The 14,302-nt window shown below is 47.0% G+C and overlaps 1 protein-coding gene across 18 annotated transcripts in view; it reads left to right on the top strand.

The window, feature by feature from the left end:
- Nucleotides 1-2,047: 2,047 nt before the first annotated feature.
- PIEZO2 (piezo type mechanosensitive ion channel component 2) overlaps nucleotides 2,048-14,302 on the top strand; it is a 472,860-nt gene continuing 460,605 nt past the window's right edge. For 15 of the 18 annotated variants that reach the window (XM_045458721.1, XM_045458713.1, XM_045458718.1 and 12 more), the window contains exon 1: nucleotides 2,133-3,350. In XM_045458721.1, the coding sequence (XP_045314677.1) occupies nucleotides 3,287-3,350 (64 nt within the window). In that variant the 5' untranslated portion in view covers nucleotides 2,133-3,286. Of the gene's footprint in view, nucleotides 3,351-14,302 lie in introns of all 18 variants that reach the window. The other 3 variants (XM_045458723.1, XM_045458719.1, XM_045458722.1) reach the window with 1 other exon arrangement.

The raw sequence follows: 14,302 nt of genomic DNA, 5'->3' as shown, positions 1-14,302 counted from the left end.
GTGAAGACTGCTGAGTATTTAGAGTCCCTAAAAAGCTCCCCAGGTAACTGCCATTTGAAGTTGGGATGGAGAATCCTTTATATGTGTAGTCTAGACAAAGTTCTGTGAGTATATGTGTTGGTAAGACTAAGAAGTGGGATGCAGGTCTTAGAATCTCTAAAAACTGAACAGACGTCTTGGCACACTTTGTGGTAGAGAAAGCAAGAAATACCCACCTTTCTGCTGGGTTTCTTGTCTCCTAACTTAAGCATCCAGATAGTTATTTTGAGGATACCTACACAGTTGTATATGGAAAGCCTACCAAGAATGTGACAAAATATTCAGAGACAACTGAGCATTCATGTCATTTCACAATACTATTTGAAATCCAGGAAGGCTTCCTGACTTCTTAGTTAGGTCCCAAGAACAAGTTGTACCAGAGAGGGAGGGAGAACGCCATCTATGAACATCAAATGTTAGATATGTCAGAAAGGTGCAGATTCTACCAAACACAAAACATTTCTTGGTAGTAGTCAATGATGTGCTGATTATGTAAGTTTCTATTGTTTCCTTCACTCCTAGTTTTAGGCTCGTGACTAACATTTGAGATTTAGATATCCAGGCTGCTTCAGGGCTCCGAAGCACACACAGGGTCTAGGTTTTATCAACGTTTATTTATTTTTGGGACAGAGAGAGACAGAGCATGAACGGGGGAGGGGCAGAGAGAGAGGGAGACACAGAATCGGAAACAGGCTCCAGGCTCTGAGCCATCAGCCCAGAGCCCGACGCGGGGCTCGAACTCACGGACCGCGAGATCGTGACCTGGCTGAAGTCGGACGCTTAGCCGACTGCGCCACCCAGGCGCCCCCGGGGTCTAGGTTTTAGAGTGTCTTCACAAGATTTTGCTACCTCCAGTCTTCAAAGAAAAGTAATGGTTCACAGTTTGTTATTCTCAGAGATTTTGCAAAGGCATCTGAACTTATTTTTACTTTATTACTTTTTTAATGTTTACTCATTTTTAAAAGAGAGAGAGAGAGCACCAGTGGGGCAGAGAGAGAGAGGGAGACATAGAAACTGAAGCAGACTCCAGGCTCCGAGCTGTCAGCACAGAGCCGGATGCAGGGGCTCGAACCCACGAACTGTGAGATCATAACCTGAGCCAAAGTCAGAGGTTTAACCGACTGAGCCACTCAGGTGTCCCAAGACATCTGAACTTAAAATACAAGTTTACTTTATCTCAAAAAAAGGGAGACCTGGTTAACACAAAGAACCAAGGTTTGTATAATTTTCATCAACAGATTTTCCATCGTCTCCAACCAATTCAAGCCTAGAATACCAGTGCCGAATGAAGTTAAATTCTTCCCTCTCTGTCCTCTTGATGGAAAGACCAATTCTGAATGGTACCCCCCTACAAATTCAACATTCTGGTTCTGAGAATTCCAACACTGCTCCAGCAGGAGCAGATCTCCGCAACTCTTGGATGATGGACACATCCCAGATAACGCTGGCATCTCCCTGCTGTTACCAGATTTCTCTGGATCTCCCCTGGAAAACAAGAAAACGAAGATTTTTAGGAGAAAAGGGAAACAGTATACTCTCTTTCCCAGGAATCATAACAAGCAACGACCAAAGCTGAGGCGAAAAGAATAGTTCTCCAAAATGTAGGAAGTGTGTGCATATCTGAACGCCATACCCCTTCTCAGCGAGACCCGGGATTTCCCAGAGTCCATTCATTCAGAGTTGAAATTTCTCTCAAGTTAAATATGGACGGGATCATTGGTCTGGGTTGATTCCGGTTCTATTCTTCAGCAGTGCAAGTGGGCACGAGAGAACCTGGCACAAGTGACAGTCCCGCAAAGTTGTTCAAGCTCCTGACTACTCCCCGTGCCACGCCTGTGCAGTGTTCCTGGAGCACTCGAAGATTCTCTGGGTTTGGGTAAGCTCAGGGGCACCCCCTGTGGACAGGATGCCAGGAGGTGTGGCTTCTGTTTCTGCAGAACGACGGGACGGAGCAGAGCGGAGGGTCTGCGGGAGCGAGGAGCGGTGGAAAAGCGCGGAGCCCGGGTGAACGAACGCTTAAAAGTCAGCGGGGCTGGAGAGACCCGGCTTGTCCTTGCGCGCCGGCGCTGCGGGAGCGGACGTGCCCGAAGCGTCTGAGCCCTGCGCCCGCCTCGAGAGCCGCCGCGCGGGGGGCGGGCTCCCCGCGCGCCGGCTCCGGAGCCGCGGTCCCATTGGCCCGGGGGCACGCCCGTCTCCGAGTGAGGCTTCGAAAGTTTCGTTGAAGGTGGAGAAGTGCGCGCCCGCCCGGGAGCCGGGGCTGCGCCTCCAGGGCGAGGCTGCACGGCGGCTGCGGCGGTGGCGGTGGCGGCGGCGGGCGGGGGGCGCGCTGGCATCCGGACAGCGTTTGGTTTTCATTTTATTTTTTTTTAAATTGAGGCCGTGGAGGAGGGAATTGGAGTCGGCCCCACTGGCTGTGTGCTTTCGTCTCGATTTCTGCCCACGCTCGCACCATTCCTCCTGGTGAGGGAGGGACTCGCACCGCCACCCCGCGGACCGATAACTCGAGCCCCGTGCAGGCGGGGATGGTTGTGCGCGCCTGGCCGCTCCCTCCCGGGTCTCTTCGGCCCGAAACTGGGGGGCGCAGAGGCTGAGCCGCGTCGCCTTTCGGGGATCTGCCGCCAGAAGGTTCGGGACCGCCTGCAGTTACGAGAGCCCGGGCCAAAGGTCGCGGCGTGCGCAGGCGGCGGGGCCCCGGCAGCCGACGCACGTTGGCTTCAGAGGGGATTCCGCAAAGAAAGCTTCCCTTCGCCCCTGAGCGACGCCCCAGGAGCCAGACGGAACGACAGCCCCTTCTAGTCCCCTTTCCTCGCCGTGCCGCCCCCCGGGACCCTCCCGAAGTGCCCCCGTCCAGGGCTCTGGCCCCGGCCACCCGCTGAAGAAGCCGCAGCCACCGGGGGATTGGGGGATTTCACACTTCATGGGCCGGCCGAGGGGGCGCCGGGCGCCGGGCGAGGGGGCTACCTAGAGCTTGGTTAGGGGCGGCCGAGCGCCGGGCGAGGCACTGCGGAGGGACCAGCGAAGGGTGGCGGAGAGACCTGATAGGGGCGACCGAGAGCCCGGCGAGGAGCGGTCAACAGCCCGGGGAACGCGCCCTCGGGGCGGACAGCGCGGCGGTCCTCTCCGAGGCGATGCCCGGGCGGCTGCGGGCAGCCGGCCGCCCGAGGTCCTAGGTGGGCATGGACCTGGCGCCCCAGTCCTAGGGACCCTGGAACTTGGCCGCTCTGCTTGGACTCGCCGGACCAACGCAATGGCCTCGGAAGTAGTGTGCGGGCTCATCTTCAGGCTGCTGCTCCCCATCTGCCTGGCAGTAGGTGAGTGTGGTCCTCTAGCCCAGGTTACTTGAGGGGCGTGGGGGATGAAGGGGACTCCTGGGGAGGGGGCCAGGCTAAGGAGCAAAGGAAGTTCAGAGCTCTAGGGCTCAGGGACTGGGAAAGTCAGCGCCAAGGTCCCGGTGCCGGCGGAGTCAGACGCTTGCTGCTGTGTCGAGTGCCATAGCAGGGGACTCTCTTCCCGCGCTGGGGCGCAAGATCGGGGTCTCGCTTAGTGACGTGTAGGGTCCTGGCGGCCAGGTTCCGCATGTGTTGGAGACTGTGCTGAATTTAGTTACACGTGGAATTTCTTTCGTGGAGTATTGCCTTGTGCATAAAGGATGCAAATTTAGCTGGAAGGCGGTTGTAAACCGTCTTCCCAGATACAGTGCAGGATCCTACCAGGGTCCCCTCAGCCCCCCTGTCCCCAGACGCACAGCACATGGTGCATGCAAAAGGTATGGACGCCATCTCGCCCCCACTCTGTAGCCCAACAACAGTGACGGAAGAAGTGAAGGACTCCGGTCCTTCTGAAAAGAAAAGGAGGAGGAAGGTATAGGGAAACAATGTCCTGAGCTTGCTTACTTTCTTTTATTCCACCAAAGTCCCTCCAGCAAAAGCGCTGGATGCTGGGGTCCTATGGAGGACCAAGTCCCAGTTCCGCTCTCCAGACACCCACCCTGACAGATCTTTAAAGGGTCAGAGAGCCGGACTGGGGCTCCCTGGGACCGGGGAGGGTTAAGGGAAGGCCAGAAGTGAGCCTCTTCCACTCCCAGTAAAGGATCTCACTATTTCTACAGGGCCTGCTGGGTATTAAAAGCAACTGGGTGTCAGGTCTAAGGACTGGCAGCCCGCTTGGAGAGTTTCTGCATTTCTCCTCTAATAGAAGGTGCCTGTTTCGCTGAATCCCACTTCTAGGAATGACTGACAGCATCGAACTTTTCACTTCCCCCACCAGAGCTAGAAAACAGAGCACCTTTTACCAAGTAGCAGTTGCATTTACAAAGAAAACGTGGCCTTCGGAGAAAAGACCAGCTTTTTGCAGATTGCTGGAGGTTGAGGACTCAAGATCACACCTGTGCTGAGGGTTTTATTTGTGCGAGCAATCGACAGGGGGGCTCTAGAGTGTTTCGAGGGGGTCAATCCCAGCTACCTGGGAGGATTGTGTAGTGCCAGAAACTCCACGGAAAAACCAAAGAAAGCTTTCAGGTGGAAATAGTCTGCAGCAGAGATGCAAAATCCTTGAGCAGCTGCAGGGGTCTGCATGCGTGTGCTCGCCTGCCTTTGCCATTTATTTGAGTTTCAAAGCAGGACCATTTTTCAGGGATCTTGGTCCTTAATAACCAATAACCAAGCATGGAGAGGAGGAGCCCAGCATCCACGAAGTTGATGTGGACCTCTCTCCACCAGTTTGCTTAAGTTTGAAAAGGGAAAAGACTTTGGGAGAGTGATTTTGGGGAAAACAGCACCAGGCTACATCTGGTGCCTTACATACATATAGGCTCTGGGCATCTTCTGTGTATCTGTAGCGCCTGGCACCGTGCCTGGCACGTTTACTGTTTGCCTAGTGGAAGCCAGTGCCTGAGTTAAACAAGGGGCTTTCAGTATGTCGGTTGATTTGTGGTTGTCCTTGCAGACTGGGCAGGAGGCCTGGGGGGTGGTCAGAGGGTCAAAAGGCAGGCTCTTCCTCTCTCCACAGCTCACACCCCCACCCCCCCCCCCCACTTCTTCCCGCACCCTAGCTTCTTTCCCTCTCAGCCTCTCCTCAGGGTAGCAGCTCCTCCTGGAGTTCTGCAGGTGGTTACCTGCCGCCAGCTCAGGCCACTCTTGCCTGAGTGATGTGACAGCAGGGATTATCCGCCCTTTGCCACCCACCTCGCTCTGGGCTTCGGCCCTTGCAGAACCTAGCTTGCCAGCCCGGAACGTTCCGCGGCTGCTGGGGCCGTGTCCTTTCGATAATCCGGGGGTCTACACCGCAAAGCCCATCAGTGAGACTGTTGAGCTCTGCCCTGCAGAGGGAAAGGGGCGCGCGGCACGCCCACCTCCCGCGCCCCGAGGCTGGAGCCGGCAACTCCAGAGCTGCCCGGAGGCTTCCGGGGTGCAGGGCGGGGCGGGGAGCGCTGCCCGCCGGCCCGGCCGGCAGGACCCACGCCCTCCGGCTTGTTCCTCTGCGCCGCGTGGGCCCCGCTCAGTGGCCGGCTCGCGGGACCGGACCTTCCTGGAAGGAGAGCTGCTGCTTCCAGGAACTCAGACGCTAACCCCGGCCCACCCGCCACCCCGAGCCCCAAGGCCTGCTCCCCTAGCTCCCGGGAAGGCCGTCGGCCCTGTGATCCCGGGCCACCTTCCCTTTCCCACTCTCGCTTCTGAATTCCCGTGGGTCTTCTGGGCTAACCGAAGGGAGGCCAGCCTGTGCGCCTGTGGGGGCGGGAGGGGGGCGTGGAGGCCCCCAGCTGGGTCTGAGCCTGTTGCTTACTCCACCCTCGTGGAAAGCCCACCTAAGGGAAGGTGAAGGAGGTACCAGGACCTGGGACCTCGCCCCCTGCCTGCAAGAGAGCAAGAGCCCCTTGGGAGGACCCGAGGGCCTATTCCCTGAGGACCCCCTCACCCTTTGGCTTAAGAAAGACAACCACTTCCAGCGACAGATGCCTTCTAATCATTGCACTTGCAGGGACAAAAGGGGGCTGGGTAGGTGTCACCTGATTTGGGCATTCAATTCTAAACAAGAAGTGGATCTTTTTCAAGGTTATTGGAGGGTTTTCAGGTCTGCTTGCTCCCAAGGTGCTACTAAATCAAATATTCAGGTTTCCCTAATATCCTGGTCACGGAGAGTGCAATGATCTGTTTGCCATTAGAATCGATTTTTACATTTTAGACATCTATTTTTGTATCTGGACAAGGCAGCCTTCAAAGCCAGGCCTTTGCAGAAGCTTGTGTATTTTTTTTTTTTTTTTTTTTAATTCTCTAACATTGATGTTGAACTTTTCCTGCACGGATATGCTGTAGCCTTTGGGCCTAATGATAGATGCTAAAATTAAGTGCCATTGTGTTTAAACTGATGCTTGAGGTTTCTCTTTTTTTCCTATAGAAAGAAGTTTACAGAGAAGTGGTAAGTGATATCAGACCTCTTTTATGTAGGTCTTGTGTGGCTCTTGAGTGTTAAGAGCAAAACAAAAACTATAGTTTAATATGAAATAATATAAATGTTGCTTACCTTCCAAAATGAACATCCAGTGATAGACTTTCCCACATCGATAGAAACTGAAAATTTTAAAGATCTCCACCATTACTTATCATTACTTGAGTGGCCATTCTGATTTTTTCTTAAAAATAATAAGTGAAAAGGGTGCCTGGCCCAGGTCATGATCTCACCGGTCAGTGAGTTCCAGCCGCACGTCATTGCGCTCTGCGCTGACAGCTCAGAGTGTGGAGCCTGCTTCAGATTCTGTAAATCCCTCTCTTTCTGCCTCTTCCCCTCTCTCTCTCTCTCTCTCTCTCTCTGTCCCTCAAAAATGAATAAACGTTAAAAAATTAAATAATACATGGAAGAAAAAAACAGACAAAACCTTCCATAATAGTATGAAATCGTTAATAATTATAATAATATCTGGTCATTGTTGAGTACTTTAGACATATTTTTATACTTCTTTTAACATGATTGTACTGCCCCACCCATCTTAAAGTATATGATTTGAGTCTGTTCCTGGGTCAGATCTGGATTTGTACATTTTGATTCACATGCATCTGACCCATTCATTCCATTTTGCCTAGTGTTGCTCGGAGTTTCCTAATGTCTTGCCTAGAAGAGCCAACTTAACCATTGTCAGGGCAGTGGTCCACTTGCCGCAAGGCCACAGTGGCCTCATACCTTGTGCTTCCCCCAAGTGAAGTGACTGGAGCTTGGGAACGAACAGAGCAGAACAGCAGACAAAAAGAATCAACCACCCAACTAGTGCTCTGAGAAAAAAAAATCACACTTGGGTAATTGTGCAAATCCCGGAATAATTTCTGAAATTCCCTTTAGAGATAGTTGGATTAACATTAGAGCAAAAACACGGAGTCACTCTTGAAATATGTGTGGGTAGGGCTATCTAAATACAGTTTTTTTTCTCCACGGCATCATGTGTTTCTCCCTGTGTGGTACGTGCCATGTGGGAAGTCACACACCCACCCCAAGGATTCTAGATGATGCCTGGTCAGAGGTCTCCGCTTTGTGCTGCTATAGCTCTCGGTGGTGGGAGGTTTCGGCTGCTGAAGGATGCATTCACAGTGTGGAAAGTTACTTTCTTTTCCTGTTACGCCTTCTCAGCCTTATCTAGGTAGATAGTATGTATTACTTTCAGAAAGGAGAAAAGTTAATCGTGGAAAGGGTTGGAAATACATAGTTTAATTCTAAAATAAAATATTTTGTAAGCACAAGCGGACATGGTCATTTTGTTACAGGAGTCGTGGAAGCTGGAACTGTGTGTCCAGCCTGTGGTTTATCAGTGTGTCTGTTGCCTTACAGGCAACATATGCTTGTTCATAGAGATAAGCAGGATGCTTCGGACTTCACCTTTGGGGGCAGAGGCGTTGTGACTTGGCAATTTCAGAGATCTCCGTTCACGTCCCAGCTCTGCCCTTTACCATATGATCATAGAGTTGTTTTTTCCTTGTTTCTCTTTTCTTCCTGCAAAAGGGAGTTATTAATGCCTCCTTCCTTGGGTAGTTGTGAGATTGTGGGCACTGCACACCTTGTGTAATGTCTGGCACTCTGCAGGGGCTCAACATGGGAGGTATTATTATTGCATTTATGTAGATGAGCAGAAGAGCAGTGATGCTTGAGGAACGGCTCAGTAGCAATTAAAACTACCAGCTAGTGACCTGGGTCATAAGGATACTGATAAGAGTAGGTAGGGTTCATAAGAAAGCAAGTCTGTACCTTCCTACAGCCAAATTACTCCATTGAAAGTTGGTGTGTGTGTTGTGGGAGAATTTTTAATTATCAGGAGTTTTCACACCAGTTTTACTCATCATACTCATGGACAATTGTGTTCTTCTGGTTAAATATGTTCTCCTTAGAATTGTGCTGACAGTGCTTACTGTTGCCTTTCTGATGCTACACCATTATTTTCATCATCTTTATTGAATATGATTTCATTTATTTATTTTTATATGGGCATCTTCCTTTTAGACCCTCTGCTACTTTAATCGTATATGAAGTTGCACAGTAACAGTATATACTGTTATAACTTTTCTATTCGGGAGAACTTAGAAGAGTGTAGGCACACCTGGATACTTACGAGCAGTTGATTAAGAACTATATGATGATACAATGTATATAACATAAAATATTAAATTTTGTAACATTTTTAGATTTAGACAATTGTTTTTGAGGATACGGAATCAGGTATACAAAATAAAACAAGTGTTCCATTGAATGGAGGCTAAACGCAAAGCTGTATCAGAAAACCCTTCCAGGTATTTGGCTGTAAGAGATAAGCGTGTATGAGGCTTATCACATTCACCAGACCCTCCACTTGGGCCTTTCAGACGCATCAGGACATGGCGGGATCAAGGATGATACCTACTAAGTATCTGTGAGAGAGCACATCAGACCTTTTTAACAATTTCATAATTGTGAACTATCCCATAATTATCTAACAGGCATGGAGCATTTAGCTAAATCACTTTTAAAACTTGAGTATAATATAAACTTTTGCATATTTTTCTACATATTGGTAGATTTTTAAAAAACTATAATAGTAATTTAAAATGTGGCTCAAGTTTCCTGCAGAATATACATTTTTTTTTGTTCGTGTGAAGTTTTCTGATTGCTATTTTTGAATTCTCCATTCAAAATATACTGGTAGGCACAGTTCTGCATTCAGCTAGGATATTGTGGATGGACATATTTAAACTTTTTGCTATGTGAGTTTCAAACACTTGATATATTTTATTAAAAAAATAGTGGATCTGCTCTATCTGTGTGATTAGTTCTGGCTTCCTGTGGCAATTCCACTAGCCCTCTGGGGGTGAAGGTGTTGCTGAGACTTTATCTAGTCTCTCTTTTTATTTTTATTTTATGTTTATTTGCCAGTTTTATTGAGAAGTAACTGACCCACATCCTTGTGTAAATATAAGGCGCGTAGCATGAAGGTGTGATTTACGTACATGGTAAAATGATCCCCACAGTAGGTTCAACTAACATCCACCTTCTCAATAGATACCGTATAAAGAGAAGAAAGAAGAAAGGAGAAAGATTCTTGTGATGAGAACTCTTAGGATTTCTTTTCTTAACAACTTTGCTGTGTCTCACACAGCAGGGATAGCTGTAGGCATCATGTTGTCCATTACATCCTTAGTACTTGTACATCTTATTATTGAAAGGTTGTATGTTTTGGCCAACTTCCTCCAGTTCCCCTACCTCTCTCACTCTCCACATTTTTTTAAAAAGATTTCACACATAAATGAAACGATACAGTGTTTGTTTTGTGTTTCTCTGTCTGACTTACTTCACTTAGCATAATGCCCTCGAGGTCCATCCATAATGTTGCAAGTAGTATGATTTCCTCATTTTTGATGGCTGAATAGTATTCCATTGTGTGTGTGTGTGTGTGTGTGTGTGTGTGTGTGTGTGTGCGCGCGCGCGCGTGTGTGTGTGTGTGTGTGTGTGTGTGTGTGTGTTTCCATATCCATTCACGGACGCTGAGGTGGTTTCCGTGTCTTGGCTGTTGTAAATAAAGCTGCTGTAAACATGGGAATGCAGATACCTTTCTGAGTTAGTGTTTTCATTATCATTGGATATATTCCCAGAAATGGAATTGCTGGATGATATAGTAGTTCTACTTTTCATTTTTTTGAGGACCCTTCATGCTGTTTTCCAGAGTGGCCGCACCATTTTACAATCCCACCAGCAGTCACAAGGTTCTCTTGTCTTCACATCCACACCACTATTTGTTAGCTCTTGTCTTCTTGTTGATGGGATGATATTTCACTGTAGTTTTAATTTGTACTTCCCTAATGATTAGTGATGTTGAGCATCTTTTCATGTGCCTGTTGGCCTCTTGTATATCCTTTTTAGAAAGATGTCTATCCAGGTATTTGCCCATTTTTTAATTGTTTTTTTTTTTTTTTTGTCTTTTGCTATTGAATTACAGGGGTTCTTTATCAGATATGTGGTTTGCAAATATTTTTCCCATTGCATAGGCTGTCATTCCACTTTTTTGTTTTGTTTTGTTTTCTGTGCAGACGCTTTTTAGTTTGATGTAGTCCCACATGTTTATTTTTTATTTTATTTTTCATGCTTTTGGTGTCATATCCAAAAATTCATTACCAAGTCTCAGGTGAAGGAGCTCTGTTCGGATGTTTTCTCCTAGAAGTTTTGTGGCTTCAGGTCTTGCTTTTTAGTCTTTAGTCATTTTGAGTTAATTTCCTTGAGTGGTATAAAATATGGGTTCAGTTTCATTCTTTAATATGTGGCTGTCCAGTTTTTCTATAGAACCATTTGTTGAAGGGACTGTATTTTCTCCATTGAGTATTCTTGGCTCCCTTATCAAATATTAGTTGGCTCTATGTGTTTGGGATTATATTTGGGCTCTTGATTCTGTTCCATTCATCTATTTGTCTGTTTTTATGTCAATACAATGCTGTTTTGATGACTAGAGCTTTATAGTATAATTTGAAATCAGGAAGTGTGATGCCTCCTGATTTGTTCTTCTTAGGATTTCTTTGGCTAGTCAGGGTCTTTTGTGGTTCTATATAAACTTTAGGAGTGTTGTATCTACTTGTGTTAAAAATGCCATTTGAATCTTGTTAAGGATTGCATTGAATCTATAGATGGCTTTGGTGGTATTGCCATTTTAACAGTATTAAGCCTTCCAGTCCAGGAATATGGGATACCATTCCATTTATTTATATCTTCTTTGATTTCTTTCATCAATATCTTACAGTTTTCAGCATAGAAATCTTTCACCTCCTTAGTATTTTATTGTTAAATTTCTTCCTAAGTATTTTATTGTTTTTGATGCCATTGGAAATGGAATCTGTTTCTTTATTTCTTTTTTGAAAACTTCATCATTAGTGCATTAACTACTCTCTTAAGGAGTTATTTATCCTGTTACCCAAACTCAGGTGGATTCTCCTTTAAGTATTTTTTCCCAACTCTGAACTCTCCAGTTCACTCCCCCGCTCCTCCCTGCCTTTTGACTTGGTTTGGTCAACACCAGGCTTCTTATCTTCCCCCTACAGCCATCTCTGGTGAGCTCAGTGCAAGCTTCCCCTCCTCTCCTTGACCTGCACATTTACAAAGGCTGTTCGTGCCGTTGACCCTCAGGTGCAGGTGCTTTACAAATCAAGTATCTCATTCACAGATGCTCTTCTAGGTTTGTCTTTGCTCTTTCACCTCAGTCAACAGAAGGGTTGCCTTGGGTTCACATCCCGTGTGTTCTGCAGTGCTGGAGAACCTCCAGTCGCCATCTTGGCCTCTTGGCCTCATTCAGTCCTTGTCATGTGCTGTCCCCCTTTTCAAAGCCCTCCAGAATTGATTCTGTAGTATTTGGGGCTTTTGTCAGCATCACTGACATTCTAGCCTCACCCAAGTCAAATGAGGCAAACCAGCATTGCCATTCTACCTTCCATACCATACGGGCTTGGTCATCAGCCCAGGAAGTTTGTATTCCTCTCCTGGGAGCAAGTAGATTCTCTTCTCCAGTTGATAGATGACCCTTTCAGCAAGTGTAAAGCAAATACAATTCAATTCTTCCCAAGTCCTTTTTTACTTATAGGTTTCCCAGGGTAGTGAGGCTTAGATAAGATAAACTTTATATCTCTCGCATGATAGTCAAGATGTAGGTGATCCAGAGCTGGTGTATTAACTATTCTCTGTGACGTTGCCAGGGGAAGCCACCATTGCTCTGCTACGTTGCAAGTGTTGCATTCATCCCTGTGGTTCAAGATAGTCTGTTCCCATGTTAACGTCAAGCTGAGGGATGGAAGTAAACAGAGAAGGGACACTTCTTCCTCATCCTCTAAGGACACAACCTGGAAGTTGCACGAATCACTTATGTTGTCATCCTGTTAGCTCGAGTTTAATAATATTATTTACCTACCTAACTGCAGGGAAATCTGGGAAATCCATCTTTATTTTGGCTGGTAATGAGTTCAACTAAAAATGGGGGAGGATGGTTCTGTTACAGTGATAGACAAAGAGAGAATGAATATCAGCGTACAAATATAAGTCTATGCCTCCTGTAGGTGAAGGTAATTTAATGTGCTTTGCAGACACTGATTTTCTTACCAACCATCTCCACTTTGCTTCCAGGCCTATAACTAGACTCAGGTACCAGCAGGCTCCTAAAGGTAAGGTACAAAGTGTGACCCATGAGAATCCAAAAGAACTGAGTTTTCTAATTTATAGAGACGGAAATTTGAGGAAGATGTGTAGGAATGGGTGCTAAGGGTATGGGATAATATAAAGAAGAAACATAAGGTGGCACCTGGCCAAATTTATTGATGTGGAACCACTAAGAAGAAATTCTGGATTCACTGTTGTTACTCTAGAAAGGGCTATGATTGGTTGGTTGGTTGGTTGGTTGGTTGGCTGGAGCATGGACAAAAAGTTAACCTACACTAAACGAAGTTGTAATGCCAGATCTGTTTTAGTAAACTATAGAGGAAGAGATCCAAAGGCTTAGGGAGATTGGAGCCATAGAGTGAATTTACCATGGAAGACCAGTGCACCCACCTGGTCCAGAGGACACCTGTTTCTCCACAACCGAGAAATAAAGTTGTGAGGAGACCCTCAAAATTCTTGAAGAACTCTGTGGTTGCTCTTCTCTATAGTACAATACAGTGGAAACTGCTGCCACTAACTGGGGATCCTTAGATACCGTGGGGATATTTGGGTTCCAGGCACCAAGTGGCCCACTTGATTGCCAAAGCCAAGATGGGTGTGGTTATCGTAATGGACAGTGGAGTCAAAGCAGTAATCAGAGTAGTCTGACTTGAGGAGACCTTGGCCTTTGGCTCACCGTTCGTGGTGTTCCTAGAAGTTGAATTCTGACTTGGTCTGTATACATGGGAAGAGTTCTAGGTGAAGTGAACTGAAGTCTGACTTGAATCACGAACCCAGAGTCTTGGCCCCTCAATCGGTTGCCAGGCTTGATCTAGTTCACAGACTCAGAACCTGAGTGAAGGGCTTGTAAGGAACAGAATTATCTTTGCTTAGAAATGGCTCAAAGGGCTCTCTGTCAACTAGAACAAAGACTCTACTTGCTACCAGGACAAGAATACAGACTTTCTGGGCTGATGGCCAAGCTCCGTATTGGAGGTAGAATGACAACACTGGTTTGCCTGATTTCACTGAGGTGAGGCTGGAATGTGCTGTGCTGAGAAAAGCCCTAAGTACTCTGCTCTCAGGGTAGCAGGCTAGGTCCCCTTGATGAAGGACCCTCTACACTACCAACTACACTTGCATTTTGCTTTTCCCATTGTATTTCTTTGGGTAGTGAGTGTCTTTATTTAAAGTGTAAATATTTGTGGAAAGATAAGATGACTATTTTGTCATCCACATGTTAGTATAAGTTAGTTCAAATAGCTTATTTTCCCTTTTTCACTTTGTGATGGAATGGACTCTTTAACTGAATGGGGAGGCGTAGTTGTTAAATAGTGGGTGTAGGTATGGTCTAGATTCCAGAGATCTTTTTTTCAAGGAGCCATAATACCATGGGTCACTTAGGGCTTACCAAAGTATGCCAATAACAAACGGAGCACATTTTTCCTAGGGCTAGCCCTTTACACAAGAGACAGAACACAAAAAATCCTTCCTCTCCTCTTTTATTTGTATTACATGGTTTCAGACATCCAAGGAGAACCTGTTGTGATTAAGTACAGCCCTAAAGTCTCGTTGTTTAGGTACAGATCTTGGCCTGTTGTACAGGCTGTGTGACCTTAATCAAGTTGTTTAACCTCTCTGTTCT

Source organism: Leopardus geoffroyi, chromosome D3 (genome assembly GCF_018350155.1).
Source record: "Leopardus geoffroyi isolate Oge1 chromosome D3, O.geoffroyi_Oge1_pat1.0, whole genome shotgun sequence".
Classification (NCBI taxonomy): Eukaryota; Metazoa; Chordata; class Mammalia; order Carnivora; family Felidae; genus Leopardus; species Leopardus geoffroyi.
Note: the sequence above shows the minus strand (reverse complement) of the source record. Positions and strands in the feature narration are given on the sequence as shown.